This window comes from Ceratotherium simum, chromosome 14 (assembly GCF_057802395.1).
Source record: "Ceratotherium simum simum isolate JZ-2026a chromosome 14, ASM5780239v1, whole genome shotgun sequence".
NCBI classification, from domain to species: Eukaryota; Metazoa; Chordata; class Mammalia; order Perissodactyla; family Rhinocerotidae; genus Ceratotherium; species Ceratotherium simum.
The window spans coordinates 22044300-22064691 of NC_141913.1; the positions used below are offsets into that span (position 1 = coordinate 22044300).

General features: G+C 36.4%; 1 protein-coding gene across 2 annotated transcripts in view; it reads right to left on the reverse strand.

The window, feature by feature from the left end:
• Window positions 1–12336: 12336 nt before the first annotated feature.
• Window positions 12337–20392, reverse strand: part of DSC1 (desmocollin 1) — a 29462-nt gene continuing 21406 nt past the window's right edge. The window contains exons 12-16 of one of the 2 annotated variants that reach the window (XM_004422417.3): window positions 16966–17178; window positions 16263–16505; window positions 14679–14800; window positions 13406–13660; window positions 12337–12534 (exon numbers count right to left, since the gene is read on the reverse strand). In XM_004422417.3, the coding sequence (XP_004422474.2) occupies window positions 12337–12534; window positions 13406–13660; window positions 14679–14800; window positions 16263–16505; window positions 16966–17178 (1031 nt within the window). Of the gene's footprint in view, window positions 12535–12625; window positions 12662–13405; window positions 13661–14678; window positions 14801–16262; window positions 16506–16965; window positions 17179–20392 lie in introns of those variants that run through there. The other variant, XM_087438823.1, reaches the window with a different exon arrangement.

Below are 20392 nucleotides of genomic sequence, written 5' to 3' on the forward strand. Positions count from 1 at the left end.
TAAAATAAAGTCCTCCAGAGTCTTCTCAGCTCATTTAGATCAAATCCAAAGTTTTTCCAGTGGTTCACAGGGCCTTACGCACTCCACCGTGTCTCTCTCTGACCCCAACTCTTACTATCCTCCCCTCACACACTGTGCTGCAGCCACATTGGGCTCTTTGCTGTTCCTTGAGACAAGCTGAGTACACTCCTCCTCTGGCCTTTCACTCTACATGGGCTGCTCGTCCCCCAGACAGCCACACTGGCTGTTCCTTCACCTCCTTCAGGTTTTGACTTATGTCTCCTTCTCAGGGAGGCCTTCCCTGGGCACCCCCATTATAATTTCAAACCTCCAATTACTGTCTAGAGTTTTTCCTTGCAAGAGCCTGGTGAGTTTACTGTGGCTCCTTCTCCTAGCGGATCTTTGTTTCCTTCTCTATGAGACTGCGGAAACTCTTTTCTGTTTATCTGAGGGGTTTGGCTTAGTTTGTTAGCTTCCTGCCCCATGAAGGTTTAGGATTCAATAAATGTCTTGAAGGGAAACTAGAAGTACCAGAAATCCCTCAAGTCACTAATTTTGTCACTCTGGCCCTGCACAATTGTTAAAAGCTCCAATACTTGCTCTCTTCCCAAACAGCGGCTTGGGCCAAGCCTGGATTCTCAGCCAGCCCTGGAGGTCTAGTGGTTAAGATTTGGTGCTCTCACCGCTGTGACTGGGGTCTCTTTCCTGGTCAGGGAACCACATCACCCATCTGTTGATTGTCATACTGTGGCAGCTATGTGTTGCTGTGACGCTGAAGGCTATACTGTCACCCATGGTGGCCAGGATTCAGCTGGAGCTTCCAGACTGAGACACACCAGAAGGACCTGGCCACCCGCTTCTGAAAAACTGCTCATGAAAACCCTGTGAATAGTAGCAGAGCATTGTCTGATATATCACCGGAAGGTGAGAGGATGGCACAACAAGACCGGGCAGGGTTCCACTCTGCTGTACGCAAGTAGCCAAAATTGACTCTATGGCACTAACACAATAGACCTGTTTCCAGTGTCCTTAGATGCTCCCTGGGAAAAATGTGAAGTTATCTTACAGAAGATAAACTCACCATTCTCTGCTGCTCACCTCTCTGGAATATTAGCCCCTCTAGTTCTTGTTGATTCTGCAACTTTCTGATAGCTCTAAACAGATAAATTCTGTGTTTTATCCAGGTTTTCCAGTTAGTCTTGTTGGGAGCATTGGTCTACCACAAACTACTCAGTCCTACCATCCATCTCTCATATTTTACTTATTTTTCTTTCTTGGTCTGTCTCACTGTGTTAGAATATAATTTTCATGACGGCTTATATGGGTCTATACTTTCAGGGCCTACAGCTGTGCCTGTCACAATGCGGGCCCTCAGTAAATATTTGTTGAATAAATATATATATGCTATCCAACTACCTGGGGTCCATAGACTAATTATTAACAAATTACAATGTTACTTTGAGGTAATCATGTGTAAAATATTGGCTATAAGCAAACCTAAAATTTACACCAGAGTATCTGAGAAGGAGCGCCATATAGAGGCTGTTATCCTTCAAAATAACTGAAAACGAGGCATTAGAGTTTTAAGCAATTTCCAGTTGCAGCAAAGCATTAATAAACAGTGGTCATAAACGTGAGGCTCAAGTTGAAAATGACAAGTCCCGTAATTCCTAATTACAAGCATTAATTTGCAATTAAGCTCCATCTCACATAGAAAATCCTATGTAGCTTGTTCCTAAGAAAGTAATAGCAGAATTAATTTATTTAACTCTCATTAATTTTTTCATCTAATCAGTTTTGGGGAAGCCAGTTAATAAACATGGATAGATAGATAGATAGATAGATAGATAGATAGATAGATAGATAGATAGATAGATAGATAGAGTGAGCTGTGGATATCCTGATGAAGATTAAAATGTGGTTGCCAGGGGCTGAGAGGTAGGGGAAATCCAGAGATGCTAGTCAAAGGGTACAAGCCTTCAGCTATAAGATGAATAAGCTCTGAGGATCTAATGCACAGTATGGTGACTATAGTTGATAATACTGTGTTGTGTACTTGAAATTTGCTCAGAGAGTAGACCTTAAGAGTTCTTACTGCACACACAAACAAAAAAAGGTAACTATATGAGTTGCTGGATATGTTAATTCACCTGATTCTGGTAATGATTTCATTAAGTATTCATATATTAAATCATCACATTGTACAGTTTGTATATATAAATCTTATTTGTGAATTATACTTCAAGCAGACTGAGGAAAAAAACCCAAGCCCAGTCATTCCCCAAACATTTACCTGGCCAGCTGTGTTACTGTTCCCAGTCTACCCCCAGCCCAGGTCCTCTCTCAGCAGAGTGGGCTTTCTATGAAGCACAGTCACTAAAACAGAATCCTGCTCAAGTACTTCAAATTCTTTCTAGCCTGTTCAGAAGGTATTTTTAATACACAACAACCTTCTTTAAAATCTTTTCTTCCCATAGCTAACCTTCTCAATATCTCTTACACAGTTTGCTGTTGCTTCCTGAAAATCTAAATGTACCTCTTTCTTATTTCTCACTTTCTATTTCTCAACAACCATCACCACATAAAATAAAAACAACCACCTCATTCTCTGAGCTCTTGTTTTTGTTCTCGTCTCTTCTTTCTTTTTTTTAAACTGCTTTATTGAGATATAATTCACATCCTTCTTTCTCACATTCATTTTACTGCACTCAATAGCAATCCTCACTAGCATATGGCTGATCAGCTTGATTTTCACAACAAAACCCAAGATTCTAGCTGGAAGTGAGGAGTAGGGGGGACTGGGACGGAGGGAAGGAAAGAAGTGTAAAGGAGAATGCCCACCTTGTCCTCGTTGAACAGAGGAAAGAAAAGATGCTTTGAATATTCATACAGAAAAAAGTATTTATACCACTAGTCACTTAAGTGGTCCCTGACGTAAATGAGCTTCCAGTATTGGGGGATGGATTACAGGGATATTAGGCAATAAAGAGTGGAGGTGGTAGCTTCAAGTACATCCTTTCTTTCCAACTTTGAGAAAGGAAGTACCTTCTTAGACCTCCCACAAATACCTGAAGTTTGAAATGTCCCAAACTAAAGTCATTATCTTTCCATAACAAAACTGCTTCGTTGTTCTCCTCATTATAGTTTATGTTTTTATGATTCTCCTGCTTACTGAAACTGAAAAAAGAAACCAGGAAGTGATCCTAGACCCTTTCTCTCCATTCCTTGCATTCCATCAGTCTCCAGGTTCATTACTGTACTTGATTCCTCATCTTTCATCTGGACCATCTTCACTAGTCTTCAGCTCTACAACCCCTCCAACTCATCCTCCATAACAGTGGTTTTCAAATTGTGCTTTTTGGAACTCTAGTAGTTCTTGTTTTTTGCTTGTCTTGTTTTGCTTTGGGTTGTTTGCTTTTGGCTTTGTTGGCTTTAGGAATCCTTACTTCCACTTCAACTACAAAGCCTCCTTCCACCTTGCTCAGGGGACTTCCCCACGTAGGGGAAAGCACTGCGAGTCTTCCGTGTGCATACAGGCTTTGATATGTGCCTCAGTTATTTGTTATCTGACTGCAGTATTGTAATTACTTGACGTATAAGTCTGTCTCCTTTGGAGTGCGTTAATTTTCTATTCTTTGTACACTCAGATAATTACAGAATTATGGGTTTGATATACATTTGGACAAAGAGCGGATGACATTGTTAGTAACAAAGACAGAGACAACAAGAAAGTGCTAGTTTGTGAAGGAGTTAAATAATTTGCTTTTGAAGATACTGAGTTTGGGATTTCTGTGGGCCATCAAGCTGAAAATAATTAGTAAGCGATATGGATATGGAGTTCAAAAGAGACGTCCAATCTGGAGATGCAGACTTTATTATTATCCGTATATGGATCCTTAGGGCAACCCCAAATGGAAGCAATCTGTCTATTTAACCCATTGATTCTGGTGTGGAGAGAACTGCTCTGATGTGAGGAAGACTGTGTTGTGTCTTCCTCCTTCCCAAAGAAAGTTACCAGCTGGAGATCAAAATTTACATTTTAGAAGGATGTGAATATGTAAAATAATTAAAAAATTTCATAGGAAGCATGTTTTTCTTTCAGGATTAAGAGGCTGTAAACATTTTCCATTGGATATGAGAAGGCCATTTTAAGAGACGTGTTCTAGGGGCAATCGTTGGTTAGACTTGCATTTAAATCCTGACTCTATGAGAACCTGGCAGGCTGATTTGGTCTAAGTCAGCTAACCTTTCTCAGCTTCAGTATTCTTATTAGTAAACAGGAATAACAACACTTAAACTTGGAAGTATGTTCAATGAGATCACATTTGTGAAAGCATTCTATAATGCTTACACATAGTAGGTGCTCGATAAATTTCTTTAACAAATATTTATTGAGTTCTCTCTGTGTACAAGGCACTGTTCTAGGCACAAAGATCCCTGCCTGCATGGAGCTTGCACTCTAATGCAGGAAGAGGAGAGAAAACAATAAACAACGAATATAATGAAGACGCAAAATGGCAAAATAATCCATTTTATATCAAAAATTCATGTAGTGTAAGTAGTCACAAACTCAGTGCTTTTAGGGGCCAGGAAAGTAATCAAAATAAATGTCAGGTTGGTTGAAAAGACCAGCTCTTTTTTTATCCTGCTTTTGAGAAAGATAATAGTATCAAAAATATGTCTCTTTTCTCCCCCTAAATCTACCTTCAGAAAACAACAGTACAAGTATCATGATAAATGACAATTGGCAGCCTTCCTATGTGAGACATGAATGGTAAACTTCACAGGGCACTGGCACTGGTAGAGGACACTGGGAAAGCCACCTGTCACTTCCAGCCAATTGGTGGCCTTTGGGAAAGTGGTCTCAGTGTTACCAGACTTGACAATTTTTCAAGAGAATTCACAAATTTTCATTTTGGGTGAAATGTCCTGATTTTTAAGGTAGTGATTATTCATCAATTTTTTCAACTGTAAAAGCTTCCCCTTTCCACCTCCCCCCCGCCAAAAAATTTGCAGACCACATCTGACCCGAAGATGTAATCAGATTTTAATCTCTGAAAAACAACCGAGGTTTTATTTATGTGACTTGTAAACCAAGTTTTTGCGGGGCTGGCCCCGTGGCATAGCGGTCAAGTGTGTGCGCTCCACTGCTGGCGGCCTGGGTTCGGATCCCGGGCACGCACTGACGCACTGCCTGTCAAGCCATGCTGTGGTGGTGTCCCAAATAAAGTGGAGGAAGATGGGCATGGGTGTTAGCCCAGGGCCAGTCTTCCTCAGCAAAAAGAGGAGGATTGGCATGGATGTTAACTCAGGGCTGATCTTCCTCACAAAAAATAAATAAATGTTTTTCCTCTGCAATGTTTTGTAAACTTGACAAGTGAAAGAGCATGTCTTTCTACTGTTATATAAGGAATAAATATTTTGCTAAGAATCATATTGACCTGGGGCAGGGTTACATTAGTTAAGAATGAGAAACAGTATTCTTCCTCCATATTTGCCCCCAGATTACCTCACTTCATTGTTCAATATCTTCCTTAGTTACAGTGCCCTGATTTTGCTCAGCTGATTTGCTCAGCTGAAAAACCACATTTCTCACTCTCTCTTGTAGAGAGAGATGGACATATGATTAAGTTCTCCCAAGGGTATGTAGGCAGAAGTTGTTGGAAGGAGCTTTTGGAAATGTTCCCTTAAAAGAAAGTCTTCCTCCTTCCCCTTTTTTCTGCTGTAGATATAGATGTGATGGTGGAGTTGCACTAGCCATCTTGTGATTGTGAAGCAATTTGTACAAAACTTGGTTGAGCAGAAAAAGGGAAAGCTCCTGGGCCGTTGATGACATTAAGAAGCTCCATACAAGACCAAGATTCTCAACTTGTTTTACACTAGAGAAAGTAAACTTTTACCTTGTCTAAGCCACATTACTTCTGTTACCAAGTAGTATAATGCAAATTCTAGCCAATTTACTGAGACCATTTTAAAAATACTTTTTTATATAGCCTATAACGTGGAACAGTAGAATTCCAGCTAACTCAATTAGCATATGGAATCACCATTTGTCAAACAACAAAACCATAAAATTGTCTTCTTTGTCACAGGATGAAACTTTTGCAATTTCCTGTGTTTGTTAAACACACCTTTACTCATTTTGAAGTCTATTTGAGGAGGCATAAAAAACGTTTAAAGTTGTGGTAAAAATTCATTGGATTAATTAATAGGAAAATAAATTTTATTTACTTTTATTTACCTATATATAATAAACTGAAAAATTAGACCATGCCTCAGGCTATTAGAATGCAATCAAATATCCAATCTCTCAGACTCAAGTGAAGACACCAATTTGATCACACAATTCATAGAGACAGAGGATGAAGTGGTGGAAATAATATGCTAAATTTTAAAATGTGTGTCTTTAGGGAAGATTTTTTCATTTAAATTCTTAATTTAATGCATCAATGCATTAAATATTGGTATTAAATATTAAATGCTATATATAAACTAAAAAAAAAAACAAAACCTTGTCAAGCGCAGGTGTAAGGGAGACTATGATGATGAATAAAATGTCATCCCTGCATTGAAGAACACCATAGTTTGGCTGATAAAACCAACAAATAAAATCCCTTTTCTAGTTAACGAGATTAAAGTAAATTACATTCAATGACTACATAAGATTATATAATAAGTTAATAGAAGAATCCAGATCTCCTTACTCCTAGGTTTATGGCTTCCTACAAAGGCAGGCTTCTGACTTTAGAGAAGATGGAAGATACTATTTTCAAGTGACACAGAAAGGGTACACCTTTTTTGATTTCCATGAAGTAATTAATATTTCACTTTGCTTCGAAGCTGTTTAGAGAATACTGAAATATCTTCAAGACTAACCATTTTTGAAATCTTAGCTAAAAGAAAATGAGTTCCCAAGGCAGATTAAGTTTATTGAATCATGACTTAGGTAAATCAATTATTTCCATCCAATCTCTGTTCTCTCCCTATATCAGATTAGATTCAGCTACATTTAACTGAAAACCTAAAATTTCATTGCTTATACATACAAAGGTTTATTCACTCAAGTGAACAAGTCTAGAGGCAGGAAGTGCAGGGCAGGTTTGGAGGCTCCAGGAAGTCATCAGGGATCCAGCCTCCTTCTATCTTCATGCTCCACCATTCTCAACAAATGGCTCCCGGCTTTCAATCTGAAGCATCACAAGACCGAGTACCAGGCATCACATCTGTGTTTTAGATATCATGATATACAACTGGGGGGAGCAAAAAATCCCCATACATCTTTCAGATGAATCAGCTCCTTTAAGATCCATACTCAGAAATTTCATACACAGCATTTCACTTACTTCTCATTGGCCAGAATTTAGGACATATCACACTTCCTTCAAGAGGGTTAGCAGATAATGGTCTCTTAGCTAGGCACATAGACACCCTGAAGGAAATCAGAGCTCCATCTCTAAGGAAGAACTAGATTAGGGGATAGTTGGCAGACAGCCAGCAGTCTCTACCATGACACCCACAAAATGCCAAGGGACGTGTGTTTGTCAGTGGCAAGTGTTCTCTTCACATTTAACTTTAAGTATATTTAATATTAAAACATCAATGCCAAATTAATATTTAAGACTAATATTCAACATGCTTTATAATTATGTATATTATATATTTATATTGTTTTATATTTAATATTAATTAATAATACCTTAATATTAAAATTAAAACAACTCTGAAAATTTGTCTTGATTTTCTTCTGCCTGATTTCCCAGTCTGAAACAAATAGAAATAATCATGACAGAATATGGTTACTTAATGTAACACAATCGGTTCTGACAGGTTCTTAGGCACACCTATGATAAAGTCAGCTACACCCAGAAAAATAGAAAGTTAAAAATGTTCATGGTGATAAACTGGCAGAGTAAGAAAAGAATACATCAAGACACCTATGTGTCAAAATGATCTCGGGAGACTGCGAGTGTGTAGCTTAAACTGTCAGGATTATTCAGGGTGGTTTTTAAACATAATTTGGTTAATTTGTTGGACAGGCCTGACCAAAAATAAATTATTGTCAAAATGTGACTTTTTTCTTAATTATGAGTTAGCAAAATGAATTTACTAAGTAAAGTGGCAATGAACACTGAAACCAGTGGCAAGGTAACCATTAACAATTAGGTAGCTAGCAACTAAAGGTTTTTTTTGCAGGCGGTTATTAATTATAGCCTTTGGGGCCGGCTCCGTGGCTTAGCGGTTAAGTGCGCGCGCTCTGATGCTGGCGGCCCAGGTTCGGATCCCGGGCTCGCCCCAAGGCACCACTTCTCCGTCCAACGCGACGCCAAGTCCCACGTACAGCAACTAGAAGGATGTTGAACCTACGACATACAACTATCTACTGGGGCTTTGGGGGGAAAAACATGAATAAATAAAATCTTTAAAAAAAAAAAAAATTATAGCCTTTGTTTCTCTGAGCATTGTTACCTGTGCTGCTTATTCTAAAAGTCATGTAGACAAGCAGTGTATTATCAGACTCCCACTGGGTTCCTTATAGATAACATCTCTGACGCTTGGGTCACCATGGTAACAGATGCTTAAGTTGTTTTTCAGGAACTGAGAGTGGACTGCTTGTCCAATTCAGGCCAGTTGAGACCACCAACACATAACCTGGGCGTGATCAAAGGTCTAATAAGTGACTCTTAGACATGAGAGGGGCTGAAAACTACCCCCTCAGATCATGCTAATGCTACCATTTTGTGAACATGCCTCCTATGAAGAGCCACGAAGCTTGACCACACTTGCACAGGTCCTCAATTACCTCACTTCTTCTTACCTCAAATCACCTATCCCCACACATCAGATCACCCTGCCCCGTTATCCCATAAATTCCCCTAATTCCCATTTTTGGGGAGGTAGATTTGAGACTTGTTCTGTCTCCTTGCTTGGCTACCTTGTGAATAAACCCTTTCTCTGCTGCACAACTCGTCATCTCAGTGATTGGCATACTGTGCAGTGGGCAAAACAAACCTGGTTTGGTAACAACATATCATTTACTTAAACTTGGTTGCCTTATGTGTCATTATGTATCCTCTCATATATGGCACTGTTAGCCACAAACTTCACAGAAAGTCAATTATCCAGGTACATAAAAACACAGAGTGGGGGGTTCTGCTTTGTGAGTGGTAAGAGGCAGGGTGGTCTTGAATCTAGGTCACCAGGTGAGCTGGGACAAATTTCCCTACCATATGGCTGCTGTAGACCTACTGCATGAGGCCACCTGTGTCACTCACTCTAATTGACTAATTGTGTTGTTCACCTATTAGTTTTTGCAGGTTTCCTCTCAAGGGATCGTCCATGCAGTGCTTATCAAAGTTTCATGTACATACGGATCTCCTGAGGATCTTGTTGAAACACAGATTCTGATTCAATAGATTGGGAGTGGGGCCTGAGTCCACTTTCCTCCCAAGCTCTCAGGTGATGTGAACAACTCTGAGTAGCAAACAGCTAGTACTGAGCTGAACTTGATAGTACATCGGAAACGCCCGCGGGACCTCACCCTCAGAGTCTCCTATTTAATGGGTCTCCTGATATGATCTATTTTCTTTTTCCTAGGTAAGTAGAAAGACAAATGCAGTATCTGTGCAAATGCAATGTTCCTTCAGATTTATTAGATGAGCAAATAAAAGAGACCAGAGAGATGCAGCAATATACGTAGTTTGTTTCATTACCCTAATCTAATTTAGGATTTTCAGCTAGTACAGGACTTTTATAACTAACACATCACAAAAATGAAGTTAGCTTTTCTTTTTTATGATAATAAAAATCCTCAATTCTAAAACACGTATTATGAATATTTTCCAAATAATATGGCATATTCCATTTTCTAAAAGTAAACATATGCATTGATATCAAGTTTTATAAAATATTTTTAATAAACTCAGGAGGAATTAAAAGCTCAGTAAAGAAACTGTTTAACAAAGCTCATTTATAATAATTATATCAATTTTCATCTATCTTGGTGTTTCCATGGAATTTTTCACATGAAATAGTTTGAGACCTGAATCAAGATAAGGAAAATGTAATTGTATATTTTCTCTAACTATAGATTTAATTATTAAAAAAAATCATGATTAACTTATTGACAATGAATTTACTGACAATTAACTTATATGAAATAATCCATAAAGTACCAAGGTTTATTATAAAACTAATTTCGTAAACAGTCCAGTGGAGTTTCATAAATTTCATCAATCATAAAATTAACATTTAATTTTGAGCATAAACAGAGAATGACTTTGAAATTCCTAAATAAACCATGAGACAGTCTTAGTTCCTCTGTGATATTTTTACTGATATTTTGAAAACATTTAAATAGCCAAAACTGCTTAATGCAAATTCATTTCCCACACTTTCTAATAATTCTGGTAATACTTTTAGAGTGCCTTCTCTTGCTGACCGAGAAATCTTCCATTGGCCTTTAATTGTACTTTATGTTCAGATATAAATGATCTCTTTCATAGTTAAGCAAAAGTAAGAAATACGAAGACATAAACACAAAAGTTAATGTTTGGCTAATGATTTTTAATTGCTCAGAAAACATTCTGCACCTACATTCAAGAATATAACTTAGCATGATATGCTATATTTCCAAATTTTTAATTATATTATATTTTAAAATTTCAAAATATAATGGTATTATATATTTTAAAATTTATATAAAAATTTGTATAAAATTATATTTGAAATATAATAAAATTATATTTTAAAATTTCAAAACTGGTATCATTGTCAGAGTAATGAGTATATCAGACAACAGAAATTGCATTACCCCAAAATTATTTTACTCACAAAGGCTATAAAAATCACACATTGTAGACATCTTATAAAATAAAATCTTACTTAATAAAACTACTTTTTTCTTCTGCTCTAATATCCAATTTCATATCAAGTAACACCTTTAATCAGAAACTGTAACTGAGAATGAGACTAATCACAAAATTTTGAAAAATCAACCACTCATTTTTTTCAATAGTTAACTAGTTAATAGATTAGAAAAAAAAGTTTTTGTCTGAATGAGAAATATCTGTGTGATATATACTGTTATTGTTTATAAATATATAGAGTTTGGCACAAAGACTATTAAAATATTATTTAAATACATGGCTTTTTTCCTAAATCAATAAAATATAATATCCTATTAAAATTTTATACATTCAATATAATTTATGAACTGGTGTTCATTCATTTATCCATCATGCAACAAATGTTTGGTGTTACTTTAAAAGATTTTAATTTTTTAACATAGACATGCCAAACACTCTTTATGTCTGATTTTCTTAAAGTAATTACCAATGTAGACTGAGTTTTAAGTTCCAATATGGATGCTCATTCAATTTTTAGCATATTCAAAGGGCTAAGCACTGTGTTTCAGGGTTGCCAGCCTCAGGCCTGCTCTGCTAGTTCCACAAATGCTTGAAGATGGCGGCCCTGTGTCAAACTAGAGAGTGCATGTTCTTGCCAAGGTATTTATATTTTAAAAATGTAGTGGTTCATCATGGTGGGCAAACAATATATTTGTGGGTCTGAGTCAACCCAGGGACATTAAGGTTGCAATTCTTTCATGGAAATCCTCTCGTGTGATCCTCATAAAATCTCTGCGGCTCAAATTGCTGTGACTTGTTCTGGTTCATGTCTTTCCAACAATCCTAGAAGCTGTAAGAACCTGATAACACATTCCCCTGGGCAGAGATCCAAGCACCAAACTCTGAAAGCTCCTGAAAGAAAACAGCACTGGAAGCACCTCCACAAGTAAAAAGTGTAGTGAGAAATAAGCTCTTATTTACCAAATCAAAGACTGCACAAAAGAATACTTAAAAATCCTTCCATACGTAGTCACTCGGGTAGAGGAAGCAATTCTCTGGCACCAAAGACAATATTCCTAAAAGCCTTATTCTCCCCAAGATTTTGAAGAAAATATTTAATTTTCATCTAAAATAAAATTTCATTTCTCATTAGCCTCTACAATACGGCTCTCCCACATACTCTTCCACAGCACATGAGGTAACATAAGTTTTTAAACAGAGGGTGCAAGAAAGCACAAGTACAGTCCAGAAAGGGGCAATATATACATGCATAGAAAAGAAAATTAATAAATGAAACTTTGATTTCTAGAGAACATGGAAGTTATACCAGACAAGGAGAATCTAAGGGAGCTTCATATTTATAGTAGCCTTATCTATACATGACTTAAAGTTTACCTCCAATAAACAAATCCATTAGCAGATGCTGCTATCATTTTATATGCAATAAACTCCTACATAGGTATTTGTAGATGTCACTCTATTAAAGGCACATTTATTTCTTTACACATGTCTTCACTAGTGCCCTAAATTTGGGTTCCAGATGATCTAAAAACTCAAGTCCCTCTTCTTCCTGCCGATCACTGCAGCAGCCTACCGAGCCGGCCACGGACCCTTTCCCTTCATAGTTGTACGAACGCACATAGTCTTCAGAATCTTTGTGCTCCTCATCTTGTCCACACAGATACACCTTCTGTATGGCAAAAGAGCACATTTTATTATTTCTTTAAAAACACCTAAACACACTAACATAAAAATAATGTCTTTGATTTACCTTTTACTGTTTAATTTTTAATCAGAGTGTGTCCTCTAATGGATTCCTACGTATAAAAAATGCACATGATTGGTCTGTATTATATTCATTCTTAAAATATAGCAAACACATAGATGTTCCTAGTGAACACATTTATGAAAATTAAAGCTACGCATGTATCACAAAACTAACTTACAATTTCCCTTTTGAACATAAGATTTGTATAGTTGAAATGTATCTCTGTGGCTTGTTTGCATATTTTGGAGAAACCAATATAGGCTATGATTCTGATCTTTACACGCTATTAAATAGCTATAATAATGTAGTATATTAAACTGGCTAATATTAACCTATATTAATTAATCTGAACATAAAACAAGGAACTAAAACCCAAAATAAGAGCTTAACAGTCTATCTGGTTGATGTTGATAGCCAGGACTTCATAACCACGGAGGATTCAACACACTGAAAAATGTTTATAATTTATGATCAATGCATTACTTTATAACAAATATTTCACTCCAGGTGATTTTCCTGGTAATTTTTAGGGAAGAACCTATCAGTCTTCTTACACTTCCTAAATACATCTACATACGCCACTCCTAGAGAGTTTTGTATACTGTATTTTAAAAATTGAACTTCAAAAGATCATTTTTCTCTTTGGGTTTGGAACTGACATCCATATCCATGATAATTCAACATTAAAAAGGTGATGAGTTCCGGCTGTAAGGAGGAAAACTTTTGGGAAACCCTGATTTATAGATAGTGTTTAATTTTCATGTAATAGGAACTTAAAGACATTGGCACTTACTTCGCCAAGCCGCGGTTGGGTGAAGCTGTGCCATTCGTTGTATGTGAATCGGCCAGTATCTGTTACTCCCTGTCCCACTCCCTTGACAGACTCCAGGCTCTGGTGTCCACCTCCTTTGCCAGAATCCAAAGTGTATCCACCTTTGACCATCTCAAAACTTTGCTGTGTTCTGACTCCTTGGCCACCAACAGCGCCAACAGACACACTTGTGTCACATATGTTGGATGTCTGTGTGGGGAGTCTAATATTTGCCTCCTATAAATAAAATTAGAGTTATAAAATGAATGAATCAAATTGAAACTAATAATTTGCTTTCATTTCTTTCCCACCACAGGCAAATCACGTACTTGTTGTGCCTCTCAGTTCCCCAAACATAAAATCAGGATAATAATCGTACTCATATGGTAGGTGTTATGGGTTGAACTGCCCCCCCAACAAAGTTCATATGTTGACGTCCCAACCCACAGTGCCTCAGAATGTGTTCTTTTTTTTTTTGTTTTGTGAGGAAGATCAGCCCTGAGCTAACACCTGCCAATCCTCCTCTTTTTGCTGAGGAAGATTGGCCCTGGGCTAACATCCGTGCCCATCTTCCTCCACTTTATATGGGACGCCGCTACAGCATGGCTTGACAAGCGATGCATCGGTGCGCGCCCGGGATCCGAACCCTAGGCCGCGGAAGCAGAGAGCGCGCACTTAACCACTAAGCCACTGGGCCAGCCCCCGGAATGTGTTCTTATTTGAAGATAGGGTCATTGTAGATGTAATTAGTTAAATTAAGGTAAGGTCATACTCAAGTAGGATTGGTCCCTAATCCAATATGACTGGTACCCTTATAAAAAGGGGAAATTTGGACACAGAAATGCACACAGTGAGAATGCAATATGAAGATTTAATTTATCCTGCCATAAGCCAAGTTACTACCAGAAGCTATGAGAGAGGGCTGGAACAGATCCTTCACTAGCACCTTCAGGGGGAGCATGGCTCTGCAAACAGCTTGATTTCCAATTTCCAGCCTCCAGAACTCTGAGACAATAAATTTCTCTTGTTTAAGTCACTCAATTTGTCATACTTTGCCATGGCAATCCTAGGAAACTAATGGAATAGAACTGTGGCATTTAAATAAATTAACATATGCAGGGCACTTGGAACTCTGCTTGGCATAATAAATGCTCAATAAAACCTTAGCTATTATTATTATTACTATTATTATGTAATAATCAACTGTCATCATTGGATCACCATACAATTCAAAGGAAAGTGAAATCTGACTTACCATTACTTCTTCTCCGGGTCCTTCAGTATTTGATACGATTAAATTTTGCTGGGCTACATCTTCTGGAAAACATTTCTTTACTGTTCTCTTAGCAGTGACACAGAAACATGTAAACAGAACACCTAAAAAAATGAAAATATTTAAGTAAAATGGTTTTTTTTTCATGCTGGTATATGTTAAGTCATTTGAATCATATGATTTTTTTAAAAAGTTTCTTCACAGTACTCTTAAAAATTTGTTCCATGAATTGATATCTCTTTGGGTCATAAAATTTAAAATAGAATATTAACAAATGTATTATTATATAGATCATCTTTGTCTTAGTGAGCCTTATGTTATTAGGCTACATAAGAAACAAATCAATAAAAAGTAATAAGGATGAAGTGAGAAAAGTTTAGTAATAGCTCTCTTCCTAGGTCAAGAATTAGCTGTTTCTCTTACTTCCTTCACACTGGAATAGTAACTTCATTTGATTGAAATTTAAGCTAATATTATTGGTATTTAAAATCCATATAGAACACACTCAAGGGGTTTAGAACCACAAAACAAAGAGCATTAGGCATAAATACAAACAAGAAAGGCAATTACATAAAATCAGTGCCTGGTTTTGAAAGTGTGCATCAACTAATACAGTGCTAAAAGGAACACCCAGTTTAACCTGAAACTCAAATCAATGAATTAGGACACAGCAAAGACTATGGGAAAAGTTTGCAAATGCAAATAGGTTGTGTGTAGTCAAATAGACAATTACAAAAGAAGAGAAGGAAGGAAGGAAAGAAGGAAGGAAGGGAGGGAGGAAGGAAGGGAGGGAGGGAGGGAGGAAGGAAGGGAGGGAGGGAGGGAGAGAGGGAGGAAGGAAGGGAGGGAGGGAGGGAGGAAGGAAGGAAGGGAGGAAGGAAGGGAAGGAGGGGGGGAAAGGAAGGAATGAAGGGGGAAGGATATAAGGGAGGGATGGAGGGAGGAAGAAAGGAAGGAAGGAAAGAGAGAAGTCTGGGCAATGATTTCCATCACTTTTGCATCTGCAAAACACAGTTTGCAGAATGCAAAATCTTAGCATCTTTTGCACACATTACGTTTCCTCAGCGGTTCACCATAGGATGATTTCCCACTCATTGGAGCCTTCTTAAGATGTGTGCTACATCACTTCATTAATAACATCCAAGTAAAATTGAAACTACTCTGTTTTCACTAGTTCTTTTTGTGCGTTCACTACATAAATTTGGCTGGTTGAAAGACTATAATATTTTGTAAAGAAGGATATCAACAATAATTTTATCCAACTTCTTCATTTTACATGTGGAAAAATGAGATCAAAGAAGAGTAAATTTTTTACCCAGTGTCTTACAGCTAAGTATTGGAAGAACTGAGGCTACATCTCTGAAACTTACTTTAACTTTAATCTGTTCTTACTCATATGTTTCTTCTTGTGGCTCAGAACCCCAAGTCAGATAGTATGTACAAGATTTTCAAACTGACACATTTACCTAAGGCTATAAATGTCATTGATACAAAGAATTGCCATATACATATTTTTTAAATATTAGAAAAAACTTCAGCTAACACATTCTAGATAGTTATACTTACATAACAACAATGCAGAACCCAACACCATGGCAAGAATAGCCCATTTTCCAAGTATTACATTTGATGGCTTAACATCTCTCACATCTTGACTAGTCATTCTACAGTCAGATGGAGTTTTACAGTCACATACTCTCACTGATAACATGTGTTTTGCAGCCAAACCATGTCTATCTTTTATTTGGATAGGCACAGTATAATAGTTATAATCAAGATTTTGCCGTTGACGAAGAATGGCAGTTTTACCTAAGGCAAAAAAAGATAGAATATATATTGATATGACATTTCGGTAGCTATATTTTTCCTACTTGCTATTCCTGGGGGGTTAGGGGGCAGGAATTTAGGTTAGAAAAAATTCCAGTGATTCATTTTTTTTCTTAAAAATTATTTTGATTTCTCAAGAAACCAGAAAAAATAATTGATATTGCTCTACATTTATGTTAGAATAATCTATACTTAATATGTTATTCAAATATTATCTTAAAATAGATGTATATGTTTTCTTAAAAGATATTTGGAACAGGAGTCTAAACTTAAATATATTATTCATTGCTTTAAAAGAAGCAAGGCATTATCCTATTTTTTAGGATCAATAAAATAATTTCCTAACATGAATATTTATTTAGTATAATGAACTAAGGTGAAAGTCAAGACCATCAGCCATCTTGAGTTCCTACTAATTACAAGATTTAACATAATTACACACCATCCTTTGTTTCTATAGTCCAAAGTTTGCTGGCAGAATTATCCAGAAAGAATTGAAAAGGTGGACCATTTTCAGGTCCATCTGGATCTACAGGTTCTAGAACAGCAGAATCCTTAGTATTTCGACAAATTGTCACTTCTTTTTCAAGTTGTGGTGGGTGATCGTTATTATCTTCCAAAAGAATTAGTAATGTTCCAGTGCAAGATCTGCCATCTAAGAAAAATTAAAAATAGGTTATTTCTTCGCTTAAAAACTTATTTCAACAATCTTTATCATACACAGTTGACATCTGCTTTCTGCTAGTTGTGTGAAGTTGAATTAGCACACACACTTCCTGGATCACAAATATCATTGCTACAAGTACAAAATAGTGGCATGTCAGTCTTCCTTGAAGATTGATGACTGTATCAGATGATAACTTGAGGCGTTTTTCAAAACTAAAACATGTGAGATTATGAGTAATGTCACTGCAGAATAACCAGTTGAAAGTAAAATTGATTTATCACATCTTTCTTTATAAAGAGCATATATTCATCCTTAGAATACAAAGATTTTACATTTGGTCATCAATCACCTCCTCGACTTCCTCTCCTAACCATTTCCTTTATCAAACCCACTAGATGCTCTCCTTCCTGTCTGGTACATTCTGTTGCCACTGCTGGAAATACTTTTCTCCTCCTTTTTGCCTGACAAAATTCTATTATCCCTTAATGATCCTCCTTGCGAAACTTGCTATGACTTCCGTGGACAATGGTAGCCATATTGTCCTTTGATTTCTCGGAATACTATTTGGCTCATCATTGGCTCACACACTGAATTGCGAACATGTTCATAGTAAGAGCTAAGTCCTATTCATCTTGAAAGCCTACTGCTCTGCCCAGTACTTCTCGGACAACTTACAGATTAATATTAACACAATGGACATAATGCACTTACTATACTTTGTAAAAAATTTAATTGAATAAACCATTAAAATAAGTTTGCACCACCACCCTAATTCAATTAATATTTTTTTGAGAATAGGAACTCTTACTCATCTCTATTCTCTAGATCAGCACTATTATTGGCCTAATGCTTTATGTCTCAATATTTTTAATTAAAATAGTGTCCATTATTTGTGTTGAAGAGATAACAAAGTTCAGAAAACATGTTCAAATTTTACCATTTGTGAAAAAATAACAAACTATAATAAATGGTAAACTTTCAAAATTGAAATAGACAATTGATGAAATTTCTCATTTTTTTTTGCTTTGAATACTGGTCTAAATTTTGGAACATGTATGTTGAATTTATCATAAAGACTACTATAAATCATATGCAAATATAATGTTTTTTCTTTTTAGTTTGAAATAACACTTAATCCAGATCATGTAGTGTATCTCAGTGAAATTTTTTTTCTGTTGAATAACTACAAAATTAATTTATTCAAAATGACTTTTAAATTACTTACTTACATAAAGTAACCACTGTATATATCTATTTAAAAGTTATTCTATTTGAACAAGTTTTTAAAATATCTAGAAATAAAAGAGAGATATAACTTCTATAAGAAGAAATCTGCAATAGCATATAAACATTTTGAGACTGCCAGACATTTGTAAATAAATGTGAACACAAGTAACAACTTCAAAATCAGCAAACTAACAAAAAAGTGAGTAACAGGAAAAATTAATTTTTTTTAAATAAAAAAAATATAGTTACAATTATTATGTATGAGTCAACATGTGTGCTGTGATTTTACTTTTTAAAATTTAAGCAGAGAGCAGTTTCTCTTTATGGAACAATAAAAAGAGATCACACTTTAAAAATCAAATCAAGAAGTAGACCGCCAATCGGAAAGCAAACCAAGACTCATTTAATCCTCTATTTTGGCCAACATTTATCACATAATATTGTTTTCCATCATAGTCTCTATTTTAAGCATGTTGTTAAAAACAAATGCTTGAAATTATTAAAATGGATGGTAGTCAAAACCAGAGCTGAAAATAAAGTCCTAGAAGCCTTCTAAAACTACAAATGACTGATATGTTTTCACCTTACTTCTGGGAAATAGAGCCAAAAGTAAGATTGTGGTTGAAGATTATGGTTGAAGATTGTGAAAAAGTAGGTATGTTTGTCTACCTCTAAACTTTAAATTAAGCACATAAGCAAATCCTAAGTATCAGTGAGTAAGGAATATCCCACTCTCGGGGCTGGGAAGTACATCTTGGGTTAACTAAAATCTAAGCTTACAACGTGTCAACAATGGGGACTCTGAAAAGCAACAGTTCCCCATTGCCATGTGAATGTTTTCAAGAACTGGAAGTTCACTGCCTTATGAATCAGTCCACTCCACGCACAGAGCTCTATAATTAATTGTTAGAAAGTTTTTAGGTTCTTTATTGGCAAGCTACAATATGGCTCCTAATCGTTTCCAACAACTTGTTCACGTTCTTTTTGTACTATACACACAAAATGTTTACCTCTTCCACAGGACAACCCTTAAATATTTGTTATTTTAAGAAAATTCTTTTTACAGCCAAATATAACAAAGCGTTTTGTAAACTTTTTAACCCAATTTTTGATATTAAAACTGATTGTTCCAAGTGCCAATTATACACCTGGAGTAACAAAGCTCTTGGTAGTGAAATTGACAGTCTGGACCAGGAGACGCGTGAGACTCTCAAATGACAGAGGACTGAAAACACCAATGCGTAAAGATACATGCACCCCTGTGTTCATTGCATCGTTATTCACAATAGCCAAGACTTGGAAGCAACCTAAGTGCCCATCAAGGGACGAATGGATAAAGAAGATGTGGTATATATACACAATGGAATACTACTCAGCCATAAGAAACAATGAAATCCAGCCATTTGTGACAACATGGATGGACATTGAGGGTATTACGCAAAGTGAAATAAGTCAGAGGGAGAAGGTCAAATACCGTATGATTTCCTTCATTAAGCAGTAGATAATAACAACAATAAACAAACACATAGAGACAGAGATTGGATTGGTGGTTACCAGAGGGGAAGGGGGGAGGGAGGAGGGCGAAAGGGATAATTAGGCACATGTGTGTGGTGATGGGTTGTAATTAGTATTTGGGTGATGAACATGATGTAATCTATGCAGAAATAGAAGTATAATGATGTACACCTGAAATTTATACAATGTTATAAACCAATGTTACTGCAATAAACAAAAAATTAAAAAAAAAAAAAGAAATGACAAAAAAAAAAAAAGATCGGCATGAAGCAAACATACGCCAAAAGCTCTGCTCTGCCAGGTGTTTGGTAAAGGGATGGTTTAGCAAAGAAAAAGGTTCCTTATAAGAAAGTGATCTCACAATCAATCTAGCTAGAGGAATAGAATATACCTAAGAAACAATGAAACACCCTTTCATAGAGAAGACACCTCACTTATGCTAATTAACATATTATTCCAG